Below are 20194 nucleotides of genomic sequence, written 5' to 3'. Positions count from 1 at the left end.
TGGGGTCCAGAGAAGCGGGTGACTAAGTTTTTACAGATAACACATGGGCTGCTGCACTGCCTCTGTGCGATTATTTCTGTAGTGTGCCCTCAGTATAAAAAGAAACGCATAAAACAGATTTATGATATGTCCTGCTCTCTGCAGGGGGGGCGTCTGAAGGAGCCTCTCCAGAAGCTTAAGGAAGCCATTGGCAGGGCGATGCCAGAGCAGATGGCCAAGTACCAGGATGAATGCCAGGCCCACACACAAGCCAAGGTTGCTAAGTAAGTATGTCCCATCACTCTCATTAGCATTCTCACCTCCTTATCTTAGAAATCCTGGGGGTGGGGGAGAAGGGGGAGGTGGTGGACACAGGAGGAAGCAGTTCTCCTGTGGTGACCTTAGGGTCCCATTTAATTCTGTTCGCCCGGTAGGATGCTGGAAGAGGAGAAAGACAAGGAGCAGAGAGAACGGATTTGTTCTGATGAGGAAGAAGATGAAGAAAAGGGGGGCAGGAGGATAATGGGACCCCGGAAGAAATTTCAGTGGAATGATGAAATCAGGTGTGCCCAAACTGGGTCCTTGCCTCATTGGAGGGTTTGTGGGGCCAGTGTCTGAGCATGTTCCCGTATTTCTAATGAAGGTTAGAATCATTTACTTTACTCAGGGCTGCTGAAAGCACATGATTAAAACCTTGAAGAAGCATTTGGGGTAGTTTGAAGTTTCTGACTGCTGCTGCTCCGTAGGGAGCTGCTCTGCCACGTGGTGAGGATAAAACTGGAGAGCTATGATCTGGAGAGGAACCCCAAGGGCCATTCCTGGGAGGACTATGTGAAGGTGTTTCTGGATGCTGAGGTCAGACCTCTCTGGCCCAAAGGCTGGATGCAGGCCAGGTGAGTGCCCGTGAAAAGCCATTATGGTCAGTGCAGTGACGATGAGGTGGAACATTCTTGGGGTAAAGAAATATTTGAGTGCTGTTTTTGTGCCAGGTCAACAAGGTTCCTTCTTTCAGGGAATCACTGGTTGACTTAACTCTAATTTCACGTGAGGGATTGGGGGCATACTGGTTTTTATGAAGTTACCTGTGGGTTTGTCTTTGTCATTCTTTTTCCCATTTCAATTCAGAGTTGGCTGAATGCTCTTCCCACCTCAATTTGCCCTTTCCTGTGTTGAGATGATGGCTCCTACTGGAAGCTAAGAGACGGAAACATCTTACTGTTCTGAAATCTCATTTGCAAGTAGTAGGGCTGACAGCTTATTGGAGTTAAGTGCCAGACTTTTCTCATAGGCTGCTTTGTGTTATGTAGCTTCCCATGAATGGGCTGTATCTGCAATACAGAGACAAAGTTAGCTGGAGCTAGTATTCTTTTTTTAATTTCTTTTTATTTTTTTTAATCCTCACCCAAGCATATTTTTTCCATTGCTTTTTCAGTGAGAGTGGAAGAGAGAGAAAAAGAAAGAAAGAGAGAGAGAGAGAGAAACATTGATGTGAGAGAGACACATCGAGTGGTTGCCTCTTGCATGTGCCCTGACCAGGGCTGGATTTCAACCTGCAGCCGAGGTACATGCCCTTGGCCGGAATTGAACCTGACACCCTTCAGTCCACAGGCCAACACCACTAAGCCAAACCGGCTAAGGCTTAGTGTTCTTTTTCTAAAAAAGTTTTATTATGGTAAAATATACTTAGCATAAAATTTGTGGTCTTAACCATTTTTTTAAATTTTTTTTTAATCTTCACCCAAGGATATTTTTCCATTGATTTTTAGAGAAAGTGGAAGGGAAGGGTGGGTGGGACAGAAAGAGAGAGAAATATCTGTGTGAGAGAGAGACATTTATCGGTTGCCTCCCATGCATGTCCCAACTGGGGACTGAACCTGAAACCTAGGCATGTGCCCTGACCAGGAATTGAACCCACAACCTTCCAGTGCATGGGACGGTTCAGCCAACAGCTCACACTGGCCAGGGCTCACTTGTTCTTTTCTCTGCCTGCTCAGATCTGCCTTTGAAGCCCTCTGTGAATTTTTCAGAGCAGTTACTGTAGTTTTCAGCTCCAGAATTCATTTTTGGTTTCTTTTTGGTTTTCTTCTCTGTATTGATATTTTCATTTTGTTCACACATCATTTTCTTGACTTTCTCCACCTCTTCCTTTGGTTCTTTGAGCTCTTTTAAGATAGATATTATAAAGTCTTTGTCCAGTATAGCTGCATTTGACCTTTTTCAGGTACAGTTTCTGTTTGTTTATTTTTCTTTGAACGGGCTATACTTTTTTGTTTCTTTGTATGCCTTGTGATATTTTTGTTGAACACTAGACATTTAAATCTAATAGTGTGGTAAGTTTAGGAATTAACTCCCCCTTCCCCAAGGTTTTTTCTCTCATTTATTATTTTTTTAATTAATTTTTTTACAGTTATTTCAGACCTTTATTAACAGGTGCTTGCAGTTTTTTGACTTTAAAAAAAAATCAAGTTGTAAACTTTTATTACAAATTAAAAATGAGGTTCTTAAAAATCTCAGCTTGACCAGATATGAAACAGTTTAAAAACCTTTAAATGTGTATTGAGGAAAAAGGCTTTTTAAAAAAAAAACACATCATAGAAACACGTTTGTCATTACCAAAAAGAGACATCTTTAGGTAAAAATAATAAAAAACCCCATGCTGTGTAGATAATGTAGGTAGTTCTAGTTATCTCGTCAGTGGGCAAAAAGCAAGCACTTAAGGTCTTCAACTCCAATCTTTTGTTCGTTTCTTATTGCTGGAATTTCATGTTCATTTTTTGTTGGATGACTATACCTGATGATGGTAGAGATAGTAAGCCTACATTTACTCAGCCCCACCCTGCTCAGCCTCAGGAGCAGACAGATTCTCAGCTGGTGGATTGGCTGCTTTTCTCTCTTTGCCATCTTTTGGTTTAGGGTTTTGTGGGTGTCTGCATCAGTAGTTGAAGTTGCAGTGGTACCGAGACTGAGGTGGCTGCTGACCTTCGGTCTCATCTCCTTGATTTTCCTTATTTTTATTGCCGTCCTCTCTAGGCTGTCTTGGCTAGGAGGGCCCCTGCGGAATTGTGGTATATGGTCTACCTTGTTCTCCTGCACCCTGGTTATCAGGCCCTCCATCACTTCTCCCTGTACAGGCGGTTGGCATACTGTGGTCCACGCCCATAGGCTCTCTGCATGTAGTCAGGTGGGAACCATCACCTGCTATAGTGCTGGTGCTGTTGGGCTTGGACTTTGGGAGCATTTTCCAATCCCTCATTCTTGCCCCACTCTCACTATTCTGGTAATTCTACTGGTAATCGCGTGGAGGACCCTGCGATGTGACGTGGAGCACATCTATAATGGTTAGGTCTGCTGTGTCTTTCCTGCCTTGCACTGAACTCCACCAGGGCCTGTAACATTTGCTGCCTCCACACCCTTTTCTCCTTCAACAGCATCAAACTCCAGTCTTTCTATCTGCTACACTGTGAAGGTGCTTTCTGCGGTTCTTCTTCTTCATGGCGGCCTGGTGTACAAATACATCTGCCCTGGTTTCATTCCTATTACTGAAACCATATTCGTTTCTTACACTGATCCATTTTACTGATTCAAAAATCTTTGTTGCAAAGACCTTCTTGTCCCCCCGCCAACAGGCAATGCTGATGTGAGTCTGCCCGCACTGCTGCTGCCTCTGGTGCCAGGCTTGGTGCAGTAGTGCTAGGGTGGGGGTGGAGGGGTCAGGGGGAGACTGCTGGGTCTCAGACTCCCTGCGCATGGTTGCAGTGATGGTGACTGGGGCCAGCTGCAGCAGCTGTGGTTCCTCCCAGGGTGTGATGGTAACTAGGTCTGTGGTGACCGTGGGGCTGCTCAGGGTTCTCTGGGGTTCGGTCTCCACTCCTGCTTGAACTCAAACTCTCTTTTTTTATTAATATTTTTATTTTTTTGATTGACGTAGGCTATGTGCTGATGATATCAGCCTGATGTGTAAATTTAATGTTTTCTTAAGTCTTTTCTGAGCCTTCCTTGGGCATGCATAGTCACTTTCTAATTTTACCCATGTATGCAGTTGTTTTGAATATCCTAGTCTTTAATGTTTGGCTTCCAAAAGTGGAAAGTTGAAAAATGAAGGCCTTTAAAAAGGGCACTGGCCCTTTAAATCTCCTAAAAGTCGCTTGAACCAGAGGGGCAGGGGTTCACAACAGTGGTGGGAAGAGAAACAACAATGGCTGCCCTCTTTGAACAGAAGCAGCAATCAATAATTATAGCATAGATATTTGTAAGACAGGGTCCTTTTCCCCTAGCTCTGCAAGCTGTGTGCAAGCCACATCGGGAGCAGGTGCATAGCTGCCCGCTATGGGGTTAGGGGATGGGTAGCTGCTGCTCTGCTAACCCACAGTTTACCTATCCAAGTCTTACTCTGGAAGTTGCAAGCTTTGAACAGTCTCTAGAGTTCCAAAATAGTTCTGAGAGATTCTGCCAGTGCAGTTGTCCAGGTGGGGAGAGGTTAGTTCTGGTGCTTCCTGCTCTGCCATCTTCCCAGAATCCTCCCCTGGAGCTAGTGTTCTTTACTGGGCCTGGTTCTTTTGAGGGTTGGACAAATCATGGAACCTTTTCTTGTTTCAGTATCCCACCTGTAAATGGAATTGCCCTTCTCTCCTTACAGATTGGACTTTTGAAGGTATGAAGGGAAGGACATAAAGATCATTGTGTTGAATTTCCCTGGAAAGAGACGTGCTGTGGGCCAAGCCACATTTTACTCTTGGGAGGGATGAGAATGCGCAGCAAGGAAAGCACTCCTGCCTTTAGGGGACAGTCACTGTGAGAAGTCTGGGTGCAGAGCCATAGCTCTTTTTGGTAAACCCTAGACTCTTGGCTTTCAGGTGGCCAGCAAGCCGCTTTTGATCCTCTCACCAGCAGTGAAGTCACTAATGCTCTGACATTTGACAAGTAATAGGTACTGATCACCGGGGATGGTAGGGAGCTCTAGAAGCAGTGTTTCTGCTTTCAGGGAACTTATGAAAACTGCCCCCTGTTCTCTGTTTGTTTCAGGACTCTGTTTAAGGAGAGCAGACGAGGCCATGGGCATCTGACATCAATCCTGTGAGTGTCTCAGTGTTTTCATTTCTCAAAACTACTGTCATTTCTATCTCTCTGGTGGATCTCCTCTAAACCTTTTCTGTGTTCATTCTTTTGTACAGGGCCAAGAAGAAAGTAATGGCTTCTTCCAAAATCAAGGTGAAGGTGAGTCAACCTGCTCAGGTTATGTGCCATCTGTTCTCATCTCTCTCCAGCCATGCTCATGAAACCTCTTGAGTGATCATGGCAGCTCATTGAACTTGGCTGCTCTGGGGGACAGTTCTTCAGGATGGCACTCTTGAGGTTGTACCAAGAGGCAGACCAGGCCCTCCACAGGGGCCTCGGGTTGTTGACAGGGCAGAGACCTGAGCTGGGGCACTTGGTACCCTCCATCCTGGGTTCTAGGAAGCAGTACCCACCTGGCCAGTTCCCAGGGTTGTGGGATTAAATGAGGTCTTCCTGGCAGCCCTCTGAGAAGTGAAAAGCCCCTGCATATGAGAGTATTATACTGTGATGATGATCTTTTTATGAAAGAACACACTTCTAGCCAAGTGCAAGTTAGCCTGGAGCTACAATGAAAAGGACAGGTGGCCTTGTTGAGTTTAATTAGCACAAATGAAAGGAAGTACAGTGGTTAGAGAATAGAGACTGAAAATAATCTTAGATATTGCAGAAACCTCTCAATGTACTAGAAATTGCTATTTTACTAAATTTTTACCAGTTCCTAAGGCTTTCTAGTGCCCTTAACCATACCAGAGCAGTCTGGGAGAAGAAGTTGTGTAAATCATTTATTCCTAAGTATCTGTTGAGCTTCTACAATGTCTAAGACTCACTGCATTTAGCACTTGGAGTGCAGGATTGATGAGATAGGCCCCGTTTTTGCTCCCATGAAAGGACTTTTCTTTTGAACCCCCTAGGAGACAGGTGCTGGGAAAAACCAAGGAGGAAAAGAAAACAAATTCAAGGCAGTTTTCATCCCATGCATCATTTTCTGATTACAGCTAGGAGCATTCTGAGATAGTGTGAATGCCAATAGGGAGAGTGTCTCTTTGCCCAAGCCTTGTATTTTTCCAGAAACAGAGAAAAGGAGCATTTTCCTGTGGGTGTATGTGTACTTAGCAACAGAACATGCTTGGGTAAGCCCAGCCCCAGCCCGCTGGATATGTTGAAGTCCACAGAAGCCTGTCACCTGCCCTCTTCCCCCTTGTTTGTGATTACATAGGAAGGCCTGATTCTTGGGACCTTGTGGTGGTCTCACGCTTGCATCCTCACAACAGAGCCAGTATTGGCATCTTTGGGCATTTCTTAACATCAGCATTTCTGCTTTCCTTTAGGAATCATCTACTAAGCCTGATAAAAAGGTTTCTGTCCCATCAGGCCAGATTGGTGGCCCCCTGGCTTTGCCTTCAGAACACCTGGGAGGAGGCCTGAGCACTGGAGCTGCAAACAGGGAGCTGTCGTCCCAGGCATTGGGCAGCCTTGCAAATCCTGCTCCTGTCAGCCTGGAGAACTCGTTGGATGGAGACTTGATCCATAATTCAGCCTCCTCGTTGGAGGCTGTGTCCAAGGAACTGGCTGTGCTGAACAGCAGAGCAAGTGGGAGCTCTGAGTTCACACTGCCTGCACCCTCGAAAGCACCTGCAGAGAAAGTTGCAGGTGTTCTATGTACAGAAGAAAAAAGGAACTTTTCGAAGGCCAGCCCTTCTGCCCCACCACCCTCTAGCTCCCTGCAGTCACCTCTCAATTTTCTGGCTGAACAGGCTCTGGCACTGGGGCAGTCCTCTCAGGAGAAAAAACCAGAGAGTTCCGGCTATAAAGAGCTGTCCTGTCAGGGTTCCCTGAGCAAGGGCCTACCAGAAGGGCACCAGTCCAAAGCAAAACACCATGGTTTGCCACGGACGTCTCATGCACCCCAGGCAGCAGCACCCGTGTCTGGTCCCCAAGTAAAAGTCTTTCATGCAGGCACTCAGCAGCAAAAGAGTTTCACCCCACCAGCTCCATTTGTCAATAAGCTCCAGGGCTCAAAGCCTTCCTCCCCACAGTGTCATCGTTCCCTCCTCCAGCTTGTGAAGACAGCAGCCAAAGGCCAGAGTTTCCATCCCTCCACACCAGCCTCTTCAGGAGGCACACCAGCCTCCAGCAGCAGTTCTCATAAGACCCCAGCCTTGTCCTCCGCTGCTCTGAGCCATCCAGCAAAACAGCACTCAGCCAGCTCTTCAGGGCCATCTTACAAGAATAGTCCCTTTACAGGCTCTGTCTCCAAACACGGGATTTCTTCTGGCAGCTCTTCGGGAGCAGCAACAGTCCAGAGCTCCACTTCCGGGACTCTGCTCCCCGGTGCACAGCCAGCCTCCACAGGACAGCCTGCCAGCCGACCTGTCCCAGGCTCTGCAGTGAAAAAACCTCCTGTTTCCCAGAAGCTGACCCTGGTGGCCCCTCCCGGTGGTCCAAATGGAGATTCTAGTGGTGGGACCCAGGGAGTGGCCAAGTTACTGACCTCCTCCCTGAAGCCCAGTGCAGTTAGCAGCGTGACATCTTCTACCTCCTTGCCAGTGAGTATCCTGGTATAGCAGCTGCCCTTGTGGGTCTCGTGGACAAGGCCACCTGCTTTGCCCTGGTCATCAGAACTGACACTAAAGGTTGGGTAGGTATAGTGAGCCCCGAAATCAGAAGGAGGACTGGGTTTACTGTTTTCCCGCCTTCTCTTTCGGCAAGAATCCCAAGAGAGCCTGAAACTTCTTAGGAGGATGAGTGGAGAGAAAGGACTGGTCAGCACTGTGTTTGCAGGGAGGCTATGAATCTAGAAGGTGTGGAATGAACCACAAAACTTCCCTTTCATAGACTCTTACCTGTCCGTCTCTCCAAGTCAGTGAAATTAATACTACCTATCAGATCAGTAGTTAATGTAGCAATGTTCATGCTGTAGGAAGATACCGTCTAAAAGCGATTCTCCCAGTTGGGTTTTGAAGGATTCTGCAGGTCAGATATAGTGATCTGACGGAGTTCAGTGGCTGGTGAGGCCTGCCTGCAGGAATTACAGAAGTTTGGGTGCAGGTTGGGGAAATGGGGGAGAGTGTCTTTTTTTCATTTTTCCACTATATAAAATGACTATGTGGTTGCAAAGATAAAACTGTAGAAAGGTATGTTCAGTGAGGTCTCACCAGCTTCTGCCCTGTTCCTATCACCCAGCAAGGTAATGATGTTCCTTAGTTTTTAGGGTTTTTCCGTTTCTTTCTAAAAACAAAGATTAATACATAATGTGTGTGTGTGTATGTTTTATGTATATAAATACATACATGTTTGTATATACCTACATTTGTGCATGTCTATATGATATTCCTCCCTTTCTTTCTTGCTCAAAGGCATGTTTTATATCCTGCTTTTTTAAAGTGAACACTGTGTCCTGGGAGGCATTCTAAGCAGTTTAGAGACTGTTGTCTGTCGTCTTTGGGGCTGCAGACTAGTGTGCCTGCATAAGGGGCAGCCATCATCCCTGTGCATTAACAGGTTTGGTTTGTGAGCCAGCCATGGACAGGCTGGAGCTCTGACCCTTTTGTGTGTTTCTTCCCCAGAAAGGAACGAGCGGGGCTGTGCTGCTGACCAGCTCATCGCCCTTAAATCTGCTGTCCTCATCCTATAAGACAGGCAGCCCAAAGCTGCCGGGGACTGTAAACTCAAACTCCCTGGGAATTATCTCCCCATTTCCTCTCCGTGTGCTCTCCTTTAGCACCGACTCCTCTGCCAAAGCAGGGGTCTCCAAGGATGCCATCGTCACAGGCCCTGCCCCTGGGACGTTTCACCATGGCCTCAGCCACAGTAAGTGCTTCTCCCATTCCTTTCCTCATTCTGGAGGCACAGAAGATGCCCCAGGACCTCTTCTGTGACCAGTGAGTTCCATTGTTGTGTACTGGGTTCCTGTGTGTGTCTGGTATATGGCCGTGGGCAATGTTCTCAGAGATCATGCTGAGCCCCTTCCGAGGGGCTTCTACCCAGGACTGGCCAGTAGACTGTCAGGCTCTGAATCACCAAGGATGCTTTTGTGTTCCTGTCTTCAATGTGTGTGTTTTGTTCTTTTCTCCCCTCCTGTTTTCTCTCAGGTCTCCTGGCTGGCTTGCACTCCAGCCCGCCCCACACAGCACCTCTCCCACATGCTGCCGTGTCCACCCACGTCCCGCAGAGTCTGTCAGGTAATTAATTGCCAGGTGGTTAAAGTGCCATGTGCATTGTGGGCCATTCCCCTCCCTACTCAGTAGATGCCCTGTCTGCTGTCAAAGATTTGAGTGTCTTCACCTCGTTGTTACTGTGCTGTCTTGGTTTGCCCTTTGAGCTTCTCGTTCTGTGGGTACTCAGAGTGACACAGGCTTCTTCCACTTTGTGATTTCCTCTGGTCCTCTGCCACTGGGTCAGTCTTACCCCATGTGATCACAGAGGTAGTTAGGGTTACCTGTGTGCTAGGCGGAGGAATCCTCAACCCTTGGCTAGATGGGGCATTACAGGCCTTTAAATTCAGGCTGCTATACCTTCCAGGTGGTACCAGCTAACAGAAGCCTCTGTAAATTTAGTTTAAGTGAAAGGAGAAGTCTAAGTAGTAGTGACAGGTCACAGTAGCAAGGCTTCAGGAGTTACCTTTACCTCTTATGTCAGCCCATATCCAAGAGAGGAGCAACTTTCAACTCAGTTCAGATGTAAAAGCAGAGTTGGGGGTGCAATAGGAGTTGGGGCAACATACCCTTTTTTTCCTCCCAGTTTTCCTTTTCAGAGAGCACTGGCTTTCAGAAAGGGATCCTCTACAAGCTCTAGGTTTATAGCTGTGAGAAGCTGGTACCTTCGTCATCAGCGATTGGCCTCTCCCTGTGCTGGGACCTGATTCTTAGGTACAGCTAATGGAATGCTGTTATAGAGCCTCAGGGATCTTGGTTTTGGCCTACTGCTCTTACTGTAGACCTGCTCCAGAAACAACCAGGGGCCTACATTGGTCAGGAAGATCCATTCTTCAGGAAGCTGAGCATGGAGCCACCCTGGCAGACTGGTACCTGGTGGGAGTAAATGGAGAATTGTCCAGCTGGGCATGCCTGAGACCTACTGCACTGAGCGCAGTGGCCCCGATACTGCTCGAGTCTGTCCCTTCCAGATTTGCTGTGGGTCCCTGGCCCCTGTGTCCCTAGACTGATGCATTTGTATTAAGTGCCAGAGGCTATCTGGGTGCAAGAGTGGATTATAGATCTCCAAGATGGAAGTGTTGCTTCTCAGAGAAAAACCTAGGGCTAAGCCTATTTCAGCAGTTTCCCATTTTCCCCTGGAGAAGCAGTAAAATGTAGGGGACTCTCTCTACAAACTGGCAGCTGCAGCTGTAGCTGAGATTATGATGTAGGGGTGGCAGAGCTACCTGGGTGAGAACTTGTGGTTTTTCAAAAAAATTGCACTGCCTCTGCTACTTTCAGGAATGTCACCCTTTTAAATAGAGATAATAATTGAAGAGCCTTTGGAAATATGATTGTTGGTTTGTGGTATTTTCAGCAAAAAAAGGGAAAGTACTTTCTTGTACCATTTCTTCCCTGTTTTTTTCTGGGCAGTAAGAGGCTATCAGAAAAGCATCTGTGCTTTATAAAACAGGCTGAATAGGCTCTTCTCTCCTTTAGACATTCTTCAGGCTGTAGGATTCCATTGAGTGGTTGTAAATGAGAAGCTGTCTGGGCATTTTAATTGTGTGATTTGCTTCTGATTTGCTTTCTTTCCTATGTGGACACAGAATGCTAGTGCCTTTTTTTTACTGATTTCAGAGAGAGGAAGGGAGAGAGAGATAGAAACATCAGTGATGAGAGTCGTCATTGATCGGCTGCCTCCTGCACACCCCTCACTGGGGACCGAGCCCGCAACCCAGGCACTTGCCCTGACCCTGGAATCAAACCCCGATCTCCCGGATCCTAGGTCGATGCTCAACCGCTGAGCCATGCCCAGCAGGCAGAATGCTAATGCCTTTGAGCTTGTCTTTATAGAACCTGAGGGTCTTTTGATGGTGAGAATGCTGATTGCTCCTTGACTTCAGTGTGACTGTCAAACCCCATCATAGAACCCCAGTTTGCCACGGGATGGTAGTTATAGCCAAGAATGGAAGTGGCCCACATTGAATAGTAGAGTTGCTATCTGTGAACACAGCACTCGGTGAGCAGCTGCCTTCACGATGCTCAGAGGGCCGGGCACACTGCCAGCTTCTACAAGTAGCAGCACACTCAGATCACCTCTGTCCAGTGTTTGTGGCTTGGTTGAGCCTCAGAATACTCAACATAGAGGCTTTTCTATTTAAGAAGTGACCTCCTTGAGGTTTGGTTACTGCTGCCTTTAGGGGAATCAGAGATCCTGAAGATGTATGTTGTTTTTGCTTATTCCTTTCCAGATGCATCTCAGCTTCATGGGAAAGGGCCCGGTGTTCCACGGAAATTGTGACCTCTTCAGAGGAAAGGCCGAAGCTGAACTCGTAGGCCTCTGAAATCAGATAATCAATACGCTCTTTCTACCGATCGGTTTTCTTCTGGAGAAGGCGTGAGTGCTAAGTGGAACGTCTCTTGGCACTTGTGACGTGCCTTCAGTTAGGGGAGCAGCCTGGTGCTTCTCCAGAGATACTGACTGGCCTGGTGATCCGGGCCTCATGGCTTTGTCGCGGACAATCGTTCAAGGGGCAGCTCTAGGTTGGGGAGCATACTGGGTCATGTACAGAGCTCTGGTGGCAGGACCGAGCAGTGGCACACCTGTGTTATAAATCTGCCCAACCCCCTGGCATTTGGTCAGAGTACCTCATGGCGCCCTACTGGTCAGGGGCTTCTTTTGGCCACACTAGGATCCCTGGATGGCCATGGTGTCCATCCCATCCTCAGGCTGTGTGCTCAGTGGACAGAATCCCAGGCTAATGCCACAGGTGGGAGACTTACCTTGTCCCTTTGAAAAATACTCAGAACAGCTAGTGAGTGCTCATTGTGGGGGCCAGTTTACCCTCTAAACAGGACAGTGAAGCTCTTTTAGAGAAAAGACCTTTGTAGATTCAAAATTGTGATAGGATTTTTAAAGACACTTATTTTTGGCTCGGTTTTTATCATTACCATTAAATGCATTGGATAGAGTGGGACTGTTCTTCACGTCATATTTTCACACATCATATGGAAGACATAATCCCAGTGCCTTTATGGTGAGCAGAATTAGACATATATCCATTTGGCCCTCTGAGTGGATCTCAGATGAAGACCTTTTTAAAAGATGTCTGTACTTAAGACGTAGCCAGTTTTATTTCAGGTTTTTTATCATTGCACATCATCATCTGTGCTGTCCTGAGTTAAAGGTCATCTGGGTCCCCAAATCCCAGTTCCCAGTTTAGTCAGGGGCCCCGTTTTGTTTTTCCAGAGTTCATATAGGTGGACTGCAGAGCTCCAAAGGCCTTCTTTATCTCTTTGACGGCAAGGATATGAGGGGTTCCAAGTTACAGATAGACATTCCAGTTTAGTTTATTTAGAAATCATTCTTAGACGGAGCTGCAAGTATGGGCCTTTGTAAAGCATCTGCCATATAGACAGCCTTGAAGTCCTAGGGTTCTCCAGGCAGTGGGGCTGTGCCTGACTTAAGGGTGACGCACCACTGAGCTTGGAGTGTACATTAGAGACAGACAGACTAAGACAATTAACCCAGGAGCTCCCAAGTTATTACGCTGTTCCCATTTAACCATTGGCTACTTCATAAGGAGTTTTAGGGCGCTTGCCTGTCTGTCCTGTGAAGTCTGTGCCACAAGGCGTGTCTGAACTGACTGTTCCAGCTAAGTGATTTCAAGTATGTTGAGAGTAAATAGCCTCTCAGAATGTACACCTGTGTGGAGAGACAGGCAGCTTTTTCGGTTCCTGATGCCCAGGGTCCAGTGCTCAGTAACTCAGGCTTCATGCCGAGGTTTGCCTGGTGTCCGGAAAGCGAGGCCTCCGCTCTTTTTACATAAGAACCAACATGTTTCACATGGGGCTACATGGATTCCTTATCCTTTATTATATATATATTTTTCAACTTGGATTTCCAGTTTGTTTACAGAATAGTCTTAGGAAGTAGCAAAAGAGCCAAAGAAGAGATTTGTATTGCTGAGCTCAGAGCCGTGCAGAGACCGCCCATGAGCTCCTTTTCTGTGCAAGACACCCGGTTACTCCCTGCAGTGCCCTCTCTCCCCCACATACCATTGAGTGTGCAGCTGGAGCAGAATACCCTCATTTGTAGGAATCTAGTGATGCCTCTTGCCTCAGGGAAACGTTTCTTTGATGGGGAGATTTCTTTTTCTTGTTTATGCTTTATTTGTGGTAACGAAAGAGTGAATGACTTAAACAGCCATGGCAAGGCAGATCTACAGGCAGAGCGGGCTCCGGGCCTGGGGGCTGCGGTGCTGCAGGGCTTTCCTTGGTGCGGCCGTTTCTTAGGTGTGAAAGGGGCTGTGGCTTTGGTGCAGCCACTAGGTTGGTGTTAGGGGGTGGTGTGGAAATTGTTAATCTTGTATAAAGCAACTTAATAAATTGTTTCAAGGTTTCCAATACATTGTTTCTCATTCTTTCTGCCATATTTGCTAATAATTCTTTCTCCCATAGGAACTGGTAAGTGATTGAAACTGGTAAATGGATATCCATATGGGATATCTTGGCTGAAAGCCAAGAGGGAGTGGGGCAATAAACCATGCGCGGAAAAGAGGAAGAAACACTTAGCATGAAATTAGAGTCAAGCCACCAGGTATTTATTTTTTGCGCTATAAGTAGAGTTCCCTATTTCTTCCAGTTTTCTTATGTGATACAGGAGATACAGAGAACCTGAAATTTGTTTGGTGAAAAGTCAACTGTGTAGTACACCTAAGTACCAGTTAGAGAATAAGCAGGACTTGTAGGGCACTCAGCTAAGGCTAACAGCAGCACAGTCCACTGTGAAAACACTTTAATTTCAGAACCAGAAGAGTCTCTAATGGTGCGTTCTCCTGGGACAATCTGGCTGACAGAGGGCCCTGTGCTGGTTTCTTTGCACCTTTCCTGGCACAGATCCCAGATCTGTCTCACCATTAGAAGTCTGACAGAAAGTCGGCTCTCAGCCAGACTCCTGGAGGGGTGAGTGCAGGTCAGCCCCAAGGGGCCCAGTCCTTTAATGAACGGAAGGGTGTATAGAAAGGAGGCCTTCCTGCCCTAGAGTTTCTCCATCTGGTGTGCGAAGGCCAATGCTGCATGGAGTGACTTGTCTGCCTCAGTTGGCTTGTGCTTTAGTCGTGTTCAAATTGTTTCCAGGTTTCACACAAGGAGTCTGTTGATGGGAGTCGGTAGGAAAAGGGAGAGAAGGGGCTTTTTGATTTTGCGTCACTGGAGGACAAAGCTGGTCTCACTGGGTAAGTGACGGTGCAGCCACTGACCATTCCACTTGTGCGAGAGCTGTGTTCGGAGTAGCTTGGCCGAGAGGCCACGGGTGGCATGCTCAGCTCTGCATTAGGAGCCTGCACAGGGCCAGGGAGAAGACACCAGGAGGTTATGGGGTAGGAGAAAGCCAGTGCCAGCTTCCAAGAGACTGAGGGCAAGGCTGTGCCTACTTCTGCCCGGACACCAGGACGGCCAGCTCCTGGATGGACATATCCTTATTGACATATCGGTCGTACTGAGCAGGGGTCAGCCTTCCGTTCTGTAGGGCTTCTTCAATGGAGAACTTCTTGCCAGACTTCCTGTCGTGGATCACAGAGGACTCTCCGTTGGGACCCTTGACCGATATTTCCTCCCAGTCACACTCCTGACTTCTGAGTTTCACAAACATGTTCCAGTCGATGAGGCCAGCCCGATGGGCTTCCTCCGGGGATAGCTCCCTGCCTGTGTCAGGGTCGATGACCACAATGGAGCGTCGTAGATGGTTCTCTCTCTGCTCCCTCTTGACGGCCACAGAGCCCAGGCGCTTCTGCAGCTCATCGATCTCAAGATCTTTGTCTTTGGAGAGCCTCTTGAGGTCGTCCAATTCTCTCTCCAGGGACCACAGTCTGGAGTCGAGGTTTGTCCCAGAGTCCACTGTGGTCATGTTTCTCAGGTCTCGTGTTTCTGTTGCCGCCATTTCAATTTCCGACTGCAGCCTTCGGGTCTCCAGCTCCAGGTTTTGCCGCTCCAGCTGTAGCTTGTGGTTTTCTTCCCTGAGAAAGTCCAGCTCCTTGGATGACTTGGAGTTGTGGAACTCCAGCTCTGACAGCTTGGCTTCCAGCCGGCTCACCTCTGCGTCCAGTTCCCTCTTGTTCTGGCTCTCCTCCTCCAGGCTGCTCTTGAGCTTCTGAATTTCTTGTTCGGTGTCACCTTTCTCCACCTGGACGCTTTCGGAGAAGACCACCTTTTCCTTGACCTCCATCTTCTCCAGGTTGATAAGCTGCTTTTTTAGGGTCTCGAGCTCGCTTTCTAGGACCTGCCGCCGGTGCCTTTCTTCCTCCAGCTGGAGTTTGAGCAGGGAGTGCTCCCGGGCCTGCTGGGGGTCCTGCTGCAGCACCACTTTCTGCTTGCGGGTCACCTTCTCTTGGGCTTCCCCCTCTTCCTTCTCCAGGTCGGCCAGCCGCTGCTTCAGGCGCTGCACCTCCAGCTCGGCCTCCCTGCGTGCCTGCCGCTCACGCTCCAGCTCCTCCAGCTGGCGCTCCAGCTCGGCCCGCCTGCGCTGTAGCCGCCGTAGCTCCCCGCGGAGGTGGTCGATCTGCCGGAGTTCCACATCGATGCTCTGGGTGAAGGCGTCCACCTCGGCTCGCAAACCGGGCTCCTCCTCATACCTGACTACCTCCTGTTGCACCACCTTTTCCTTCACCTGGGAAAGCTCCTCCTCCTTCTGTTTAATTTTCTCCTCCTGGGAAGCCCTCTCCCTTTCCAGATCCACTTGCTTTTTCTGTTCCTCTGATAGTCTGGCCCTCAGAGACTCCACTTCCTCTTTGGTTTGGGGGTCTTCCTGGAACTGGAGGATCTCCTGGACGACCTCCTTGGTCTGTACCTGGGGTTTAGTGTCTTTCAGGGACTGAATCTCTTGCTTCAGCTGGTAGATCTCTAAGTCGCACCTTTCAATGAGTCTGGTCTTGTCCACGATCTCCTCCCGGAGCCTCTGGAGCTCTTTCTCCATCTCAGGGTCAGTCTTGTACTTAATGACTTCCTTCGTCACTTCTCTGACTTCCACCTGGGGGCCCCGCCGCCTCAGTGCCTCCAGCTCTCCCTGGTAGCTCTTCAGCTGTTCCTCTGCGCCCCGGTACTTGCGCTCCTGCTCCACGAGCTCCAGGCGGAGGTTGGCCACTTCGCTCTCTGCCTTGGGGTCTGGCCGGACGATCTCCCGCACTTTCTCCTGCACCACCACCTTGGCATTTTCCTCTTCCAAGGCCCAAATCTTTCGGAGCAGCTCGCTCTTCTCCCTCTGGTGGGCACGAGCCTTGTCAGCCTCGTCCTCATACTGGCGTTTCAGGTCGCTGGCCTCCCTCTCGGCTGCCATGTCCTTTTCCACCTTGAGCACCTCCTTGACGGTGACCTTTCCCTCGGCCATGGCCTTCTCCTTCTCCAGTCTCTTTAGCTTGTCCTGCAGGAAGCTCAGCTCCTCCTCCTGCTTCTCCCTGCACTTGCCCTCCCGCTGCTGGTCCTCCTGCAGCTGCCGGTACTCTGCCTCCAGCTGGGGGTCGTTCTGCAGTTTCACCACCTCCTTCTCAGTGACCTTCTCCCGCGCCTGGTTCTTCTCCTCAGCCAGGGCAGCAATGCGCTGCTGCAGGAGGACCGCCTCGGCTTCCCGGGTGCCCTTCTGCCGCCTCAGCTCCTCCAGCTCCTCCCTCAGCCTCAGGACCTCGTCAGCCTGGGCTCTATCGGGCTCGATGCGCAGGACCTCCTTGACTATGTACTCCTGCCCCCCGTTTCTGGTCTCCTGCTCCAAGGCGCGTAGCCGCAGCTGCAGAGCCTCCAGCTCCTCCTGAAGCAGCTGGTTCTTGTGCTGCTCCTCTGCCAGGGTCCGCTGCATCTGCTGGAAGCTCTCCTCAAGTGCAGGGTCCGGGACCTTCTTCAGCACCTCCTTCCTCACCACTGCTTCCTGGGGGTTCTGGTTCTGCAGAACCTGGATTTCCTCCTGTGCACTCTTGACCTCCTTCTCCAGCTGCTGCCTCCGCTCGGTCTGCTCGTCCAGCTCCTTCCGAATCTTCCACGACTCCTCTGCTCTGGAGCCCGGCCGGCTCCCTTGCTGGGTGTCATGGGTCACTCCTACCTCTGGCTGCTGGGGAGAAGAAGACAGTGCATGGTTAAGGCCAGACTCTGCAGGCCTGTCGCCACCTGCTCATCTGTGAACAGGTCAGACTGGTTGTTCTGTGATCCCCAAGGGACTCCCAAGTGCTGGGTTCACAGGAGTTCTACAGTTACTTTTAAAAATGGTAAAACAACTAGTTTAGGTTTTCTTAAAATGCATTTGGTAAAATTTTAAAAGTATAAAAGAGTGTGTGGTCCTGTCCTATGAAGGGTATCCGTCATAACAAGTATATTTTTAGTGTGTGCCACATGTTTATTTTTCTGCACAAATGGTAAGTCCCCTATTCTGCACCCTGTTTGTTGCATTTAACATATATATACACACACACACACACACACATATATATAGAGAGAGAGAGACACAGAGAGAGAGAATTCCACAGAGCGCTCCACTTCAATGTTTAACAGCTACATGTGGACAGACCATAATTTAATTACCCATTGCTGATGAGTATTGAGTTGCTTCAAGTTTCTTGTTATTACAGTGCTATTATAAACATGGACTTTTTAAAGTGTACTTTTTACTAGGTACTCAGCAAATGTCTGTTGGACAGAATACGTAAGTTATATCAACAGAGGCATTGGCTTGGGCCAGTATTTGCACTGGTTGCTGCCCAGCCGTGTTTGCAAGGGACACTCCCCCTAGTTTACAGGCTGTTTCTTTGAGGCTGAATGAGTGTTGTTTCTCACTTCCTGGAACAGTTTTGAGTAGAGTGTGTTACACTAAGATTCATTACCTGTCTCAGCAGATTCAGAGCAAACTCCAGGTTCTGCAGCCTCTGTCTGTTCATGGCATTAACTTCAGTGAACTTGGCAGCAAGAGCCGCTTCCTATAGGAGAGCATTCGGTAAGCAGGAGTCAATAGATTAAGCGGGAAAGAGCTAGGACGGGTTTTGAAAAGTCTAGCTTTAGGAGCAGAGGGTAGCATCTTTCCCCTTCCTACCTGGAGTTCTATAGTCATCTGGTGGGGAGAAAACTGGATTTAGAGTCAGAAGTCTGAATTCTCAGTGGCCTTGAGCCGATCTCCTTTTGAGCATTAATGTTCTCGTGTACAGAGAAAATAACCTCAGCCTCCTGTGTACATATTGGGGAAGCAGGGTGGGAACCTCCCTAATCCATGGCTCTGACCCAGATACCTCGAGCAGGCTGTCTTTCTAGGTATATCAATGTCACTGCCCCAGAACAAGTTCATTATCTTCTCTTACCAAACCTGTTTGCACCCAGGAAAGCACTCGGCCCAGATTCCCTATTGTACCTGCATCTCTGAGGTCTATGTGCCGTGCTCCCTGGAAGGCTGGACAACTCTGAGAACGCCTATCCACAGAGCTCACCTCTTCCCTCACTTTGGCAGCAGGGGACTGGAGCCTGGCTCTCTTGCTCGCGTGGCTGCTCCTTCCGTTCTCCAAGTCAAGAAGGGACCTTAGTTTCTCTGCTTCTAACTCGTAGTCCTGGGGGAGAGGCATGGCAGAGGGCAGACAAGGTCAGTTGAGCCTATAATGTTCTTACAGCCCTTCCAGCTGACTGCAGAGGTCTTTTGCTCAGCTAGACCCTGTTCTAACAGTTTGTGAGAACTCTCAATACATCAACAGTACATAGCTACATCCCTGAACAACACGTGAGATAAGAAAAGGTAGCCCACAGTTCCCGTGCCACCCCAGAGGGCTCCCTTCAGACCTAGAGAGTGATATTATGCTTTCTCCATTCAACTCATGTGCCACCTCCTAATCATCTGGTTTATCAGTTTGACGACTTGGTAATGCATCAAGTGGGTGGATGATAATTTACCTAGCCATTCCTCTGCTATTGGACATTTAGGTTATTTCTAGTTTGTTTATTTTGCTATTATAAATAATGCTGTTACGATGATTTTGTTCATCCTATATTGTTGTTCTATATTTTTTCCGTTAGGGTAAACTCCCCCCAGTTTACTGCTTCAAACAGCAGAACACCCTTTTCTGGTATTGATGCCTACTACCATGTTTTCCCAAAGGGTTGTGCCAGTTTGCATGGCTGCCAGCAGGGCCTGAAGATGACCCTGTCAGGCCCAGGGCTTCTCTTCTGAGGCCCTGATGTTTTACACTCTGGGCAGGATTTCGCTTCTCACCTTGACAGCTTGCTGGTACTGTTGGGAAAGAGCGCAGACTTTCTGTACTTCCTGTCCCCTTCTTGCTATTTCACCTAGCAGGTTCTGTAAAACAACAGAGACTTTAAAAAAACACACACAAAACACACCTTGATAAATTAGCTGGATTCCTTAAATCTGAAATAATTATTCTATAGTACAAAGTACGAATGGCACCCTTGTATAAACACGTTTGTTACAAAGGCAATTCTAAGGCCCTGTGAAGAAGGGCCAGGAAAGGAATGTTTACTGCGTGCTTCAGAATGTCAGGCACTACTCTAATATCTAACTTAGATGACTTCATTTACTCTTCCAACAGTCCTGTGAGATAAGTACCATCATTATCTAGCTTATTGAATGAGAAAACTGAGGCACAGTGAGGCTGAGTGACTTGCCTGAGGGGACACAGCTAATAGTGAACTGGGATTTGACTTTAGGCTGTTGGATTCCCGTGTTCTTTGTCCCTCACCCTTTCTTCCCCACATCATTGCTGCCTCCTGAGGACCTAGGACTATGAACGTTGGAAATGGGATTTTCCCCCATGTGGGCACCTCTTGTATTTCTGTAGCCATTCGCTCATTCAGCCAAACTGCATTGGGTGTCCACTCTGAGCCAGGACCCATGGTGGGCACTGAGGAGGGATAAGTGAGCGAGACTGTCCTTGTTCTCAGTTAGATGCTGGGAGCCGGGCAGGGCCAAGGTCCCGTGAGATCCCAGCTCTGCCAGGGCAAGTGACAGCCACTCCGTGGTCATCTCCACAAATGGGACTGACCTCTGA

At 48.5% G+C, this 20194-nt stretch overlaps 2 protein-coding genes and 1 pseudogene across 4 annotated transcripts in view; 1 reads left to right on the top strand and 2 right to left on the bottom strand.

Annotated features, from left to right (window-relative positions):
• Positions 1–13465, top strand: part of UBN1 (ubinuclein 1) — a 34173-nt gene extending 20708 nt beyond the window's left edge. The window contains exons 11-19 of one of the 3 annotated variants that reach the window (XM_016214457.2): positions 145–263; positions 414–542; positions 726–872; positions 5002–5052; positions 5151–5193; positions 6363–7580; positions 8601–8844; positions 9126–9215; positions 11423–13465. In XM_016214457.2, the coding sequence (XP_016069943.2) occupies positions 145–263; positions 414–542; positions 726–872; positions 5002–5052; positions 5151–5193; positions 6363–7580; positions 8601–8844; positions 9126–9215; positions 11423–11472 (2091 nt within the window). In that variant the 3' untranslated portion in view covers positions 11473–13465. The remainder of the gene's footprint in view (positions 1–144; positions 264–413; positions 543–725; positions 873–5001; positions 5053–5150; positions 5194–6362; positions 7581–8600; positions 8845–9125; positions 9216–11422) is intronic. The other 2 variants (XM_016214458.2, XM_016214459.2) reach the window with 2 other exon arrangements.
• Positions 2801–3850, bottom strand: LOC107538274 (Y-box-binding protein 1 pseudogene; annotated as a pseudogene).
• A 287-nt stretch (positions 13466–13752) lies between the features above and the next one.
• The window catches only part of PPL (periplakin), a 45059-nt gene continuing 38617 nt past the window's right edge, over positions 13753–20194 (bottom strand). The window contains exons 19-22 of the mRNA XM_087815659.1: positions 19399–19482; positions 18626–18742; positions 18032–18124; positions 13753–17265 (exon numbers count right to left, since the gene is read on the bottom strand). Of these exons, the coding sequence (XP_087671785.1) occupies positions 14602–17265; positions 18032–18124; positions 18626–18742; positions 19399–19482 (2958 nt within the window). The 3' untranslated portion in view covers positions 13753–14601. The remainder of the gene's footprint in view (positions 17266–18031; positions 18125–18625; positions 18743–19398; positions 19483–20194) is intronic.

The sequence above is a fragment of the Miniopterus natalensis genome, chromosome 3 (genome assembly GCF_054644295.1).
Source record: "Miniopterus natalensis isolate mMinNat1 chromosome 3, mMinNat1.hap1, whole genome shotgun sequence".
NCBI lineage: Eukaryota > Metazoa > Chordata > Mammalia > Chiroptera > Miniopteridae > Miniopterus > Miniopterus natalensis.
The sequence above is the reverse complement of the archived record's forward strand: the minus strand, read 5'-3'. Positions and strand labels throughout refer to the sequence as shown.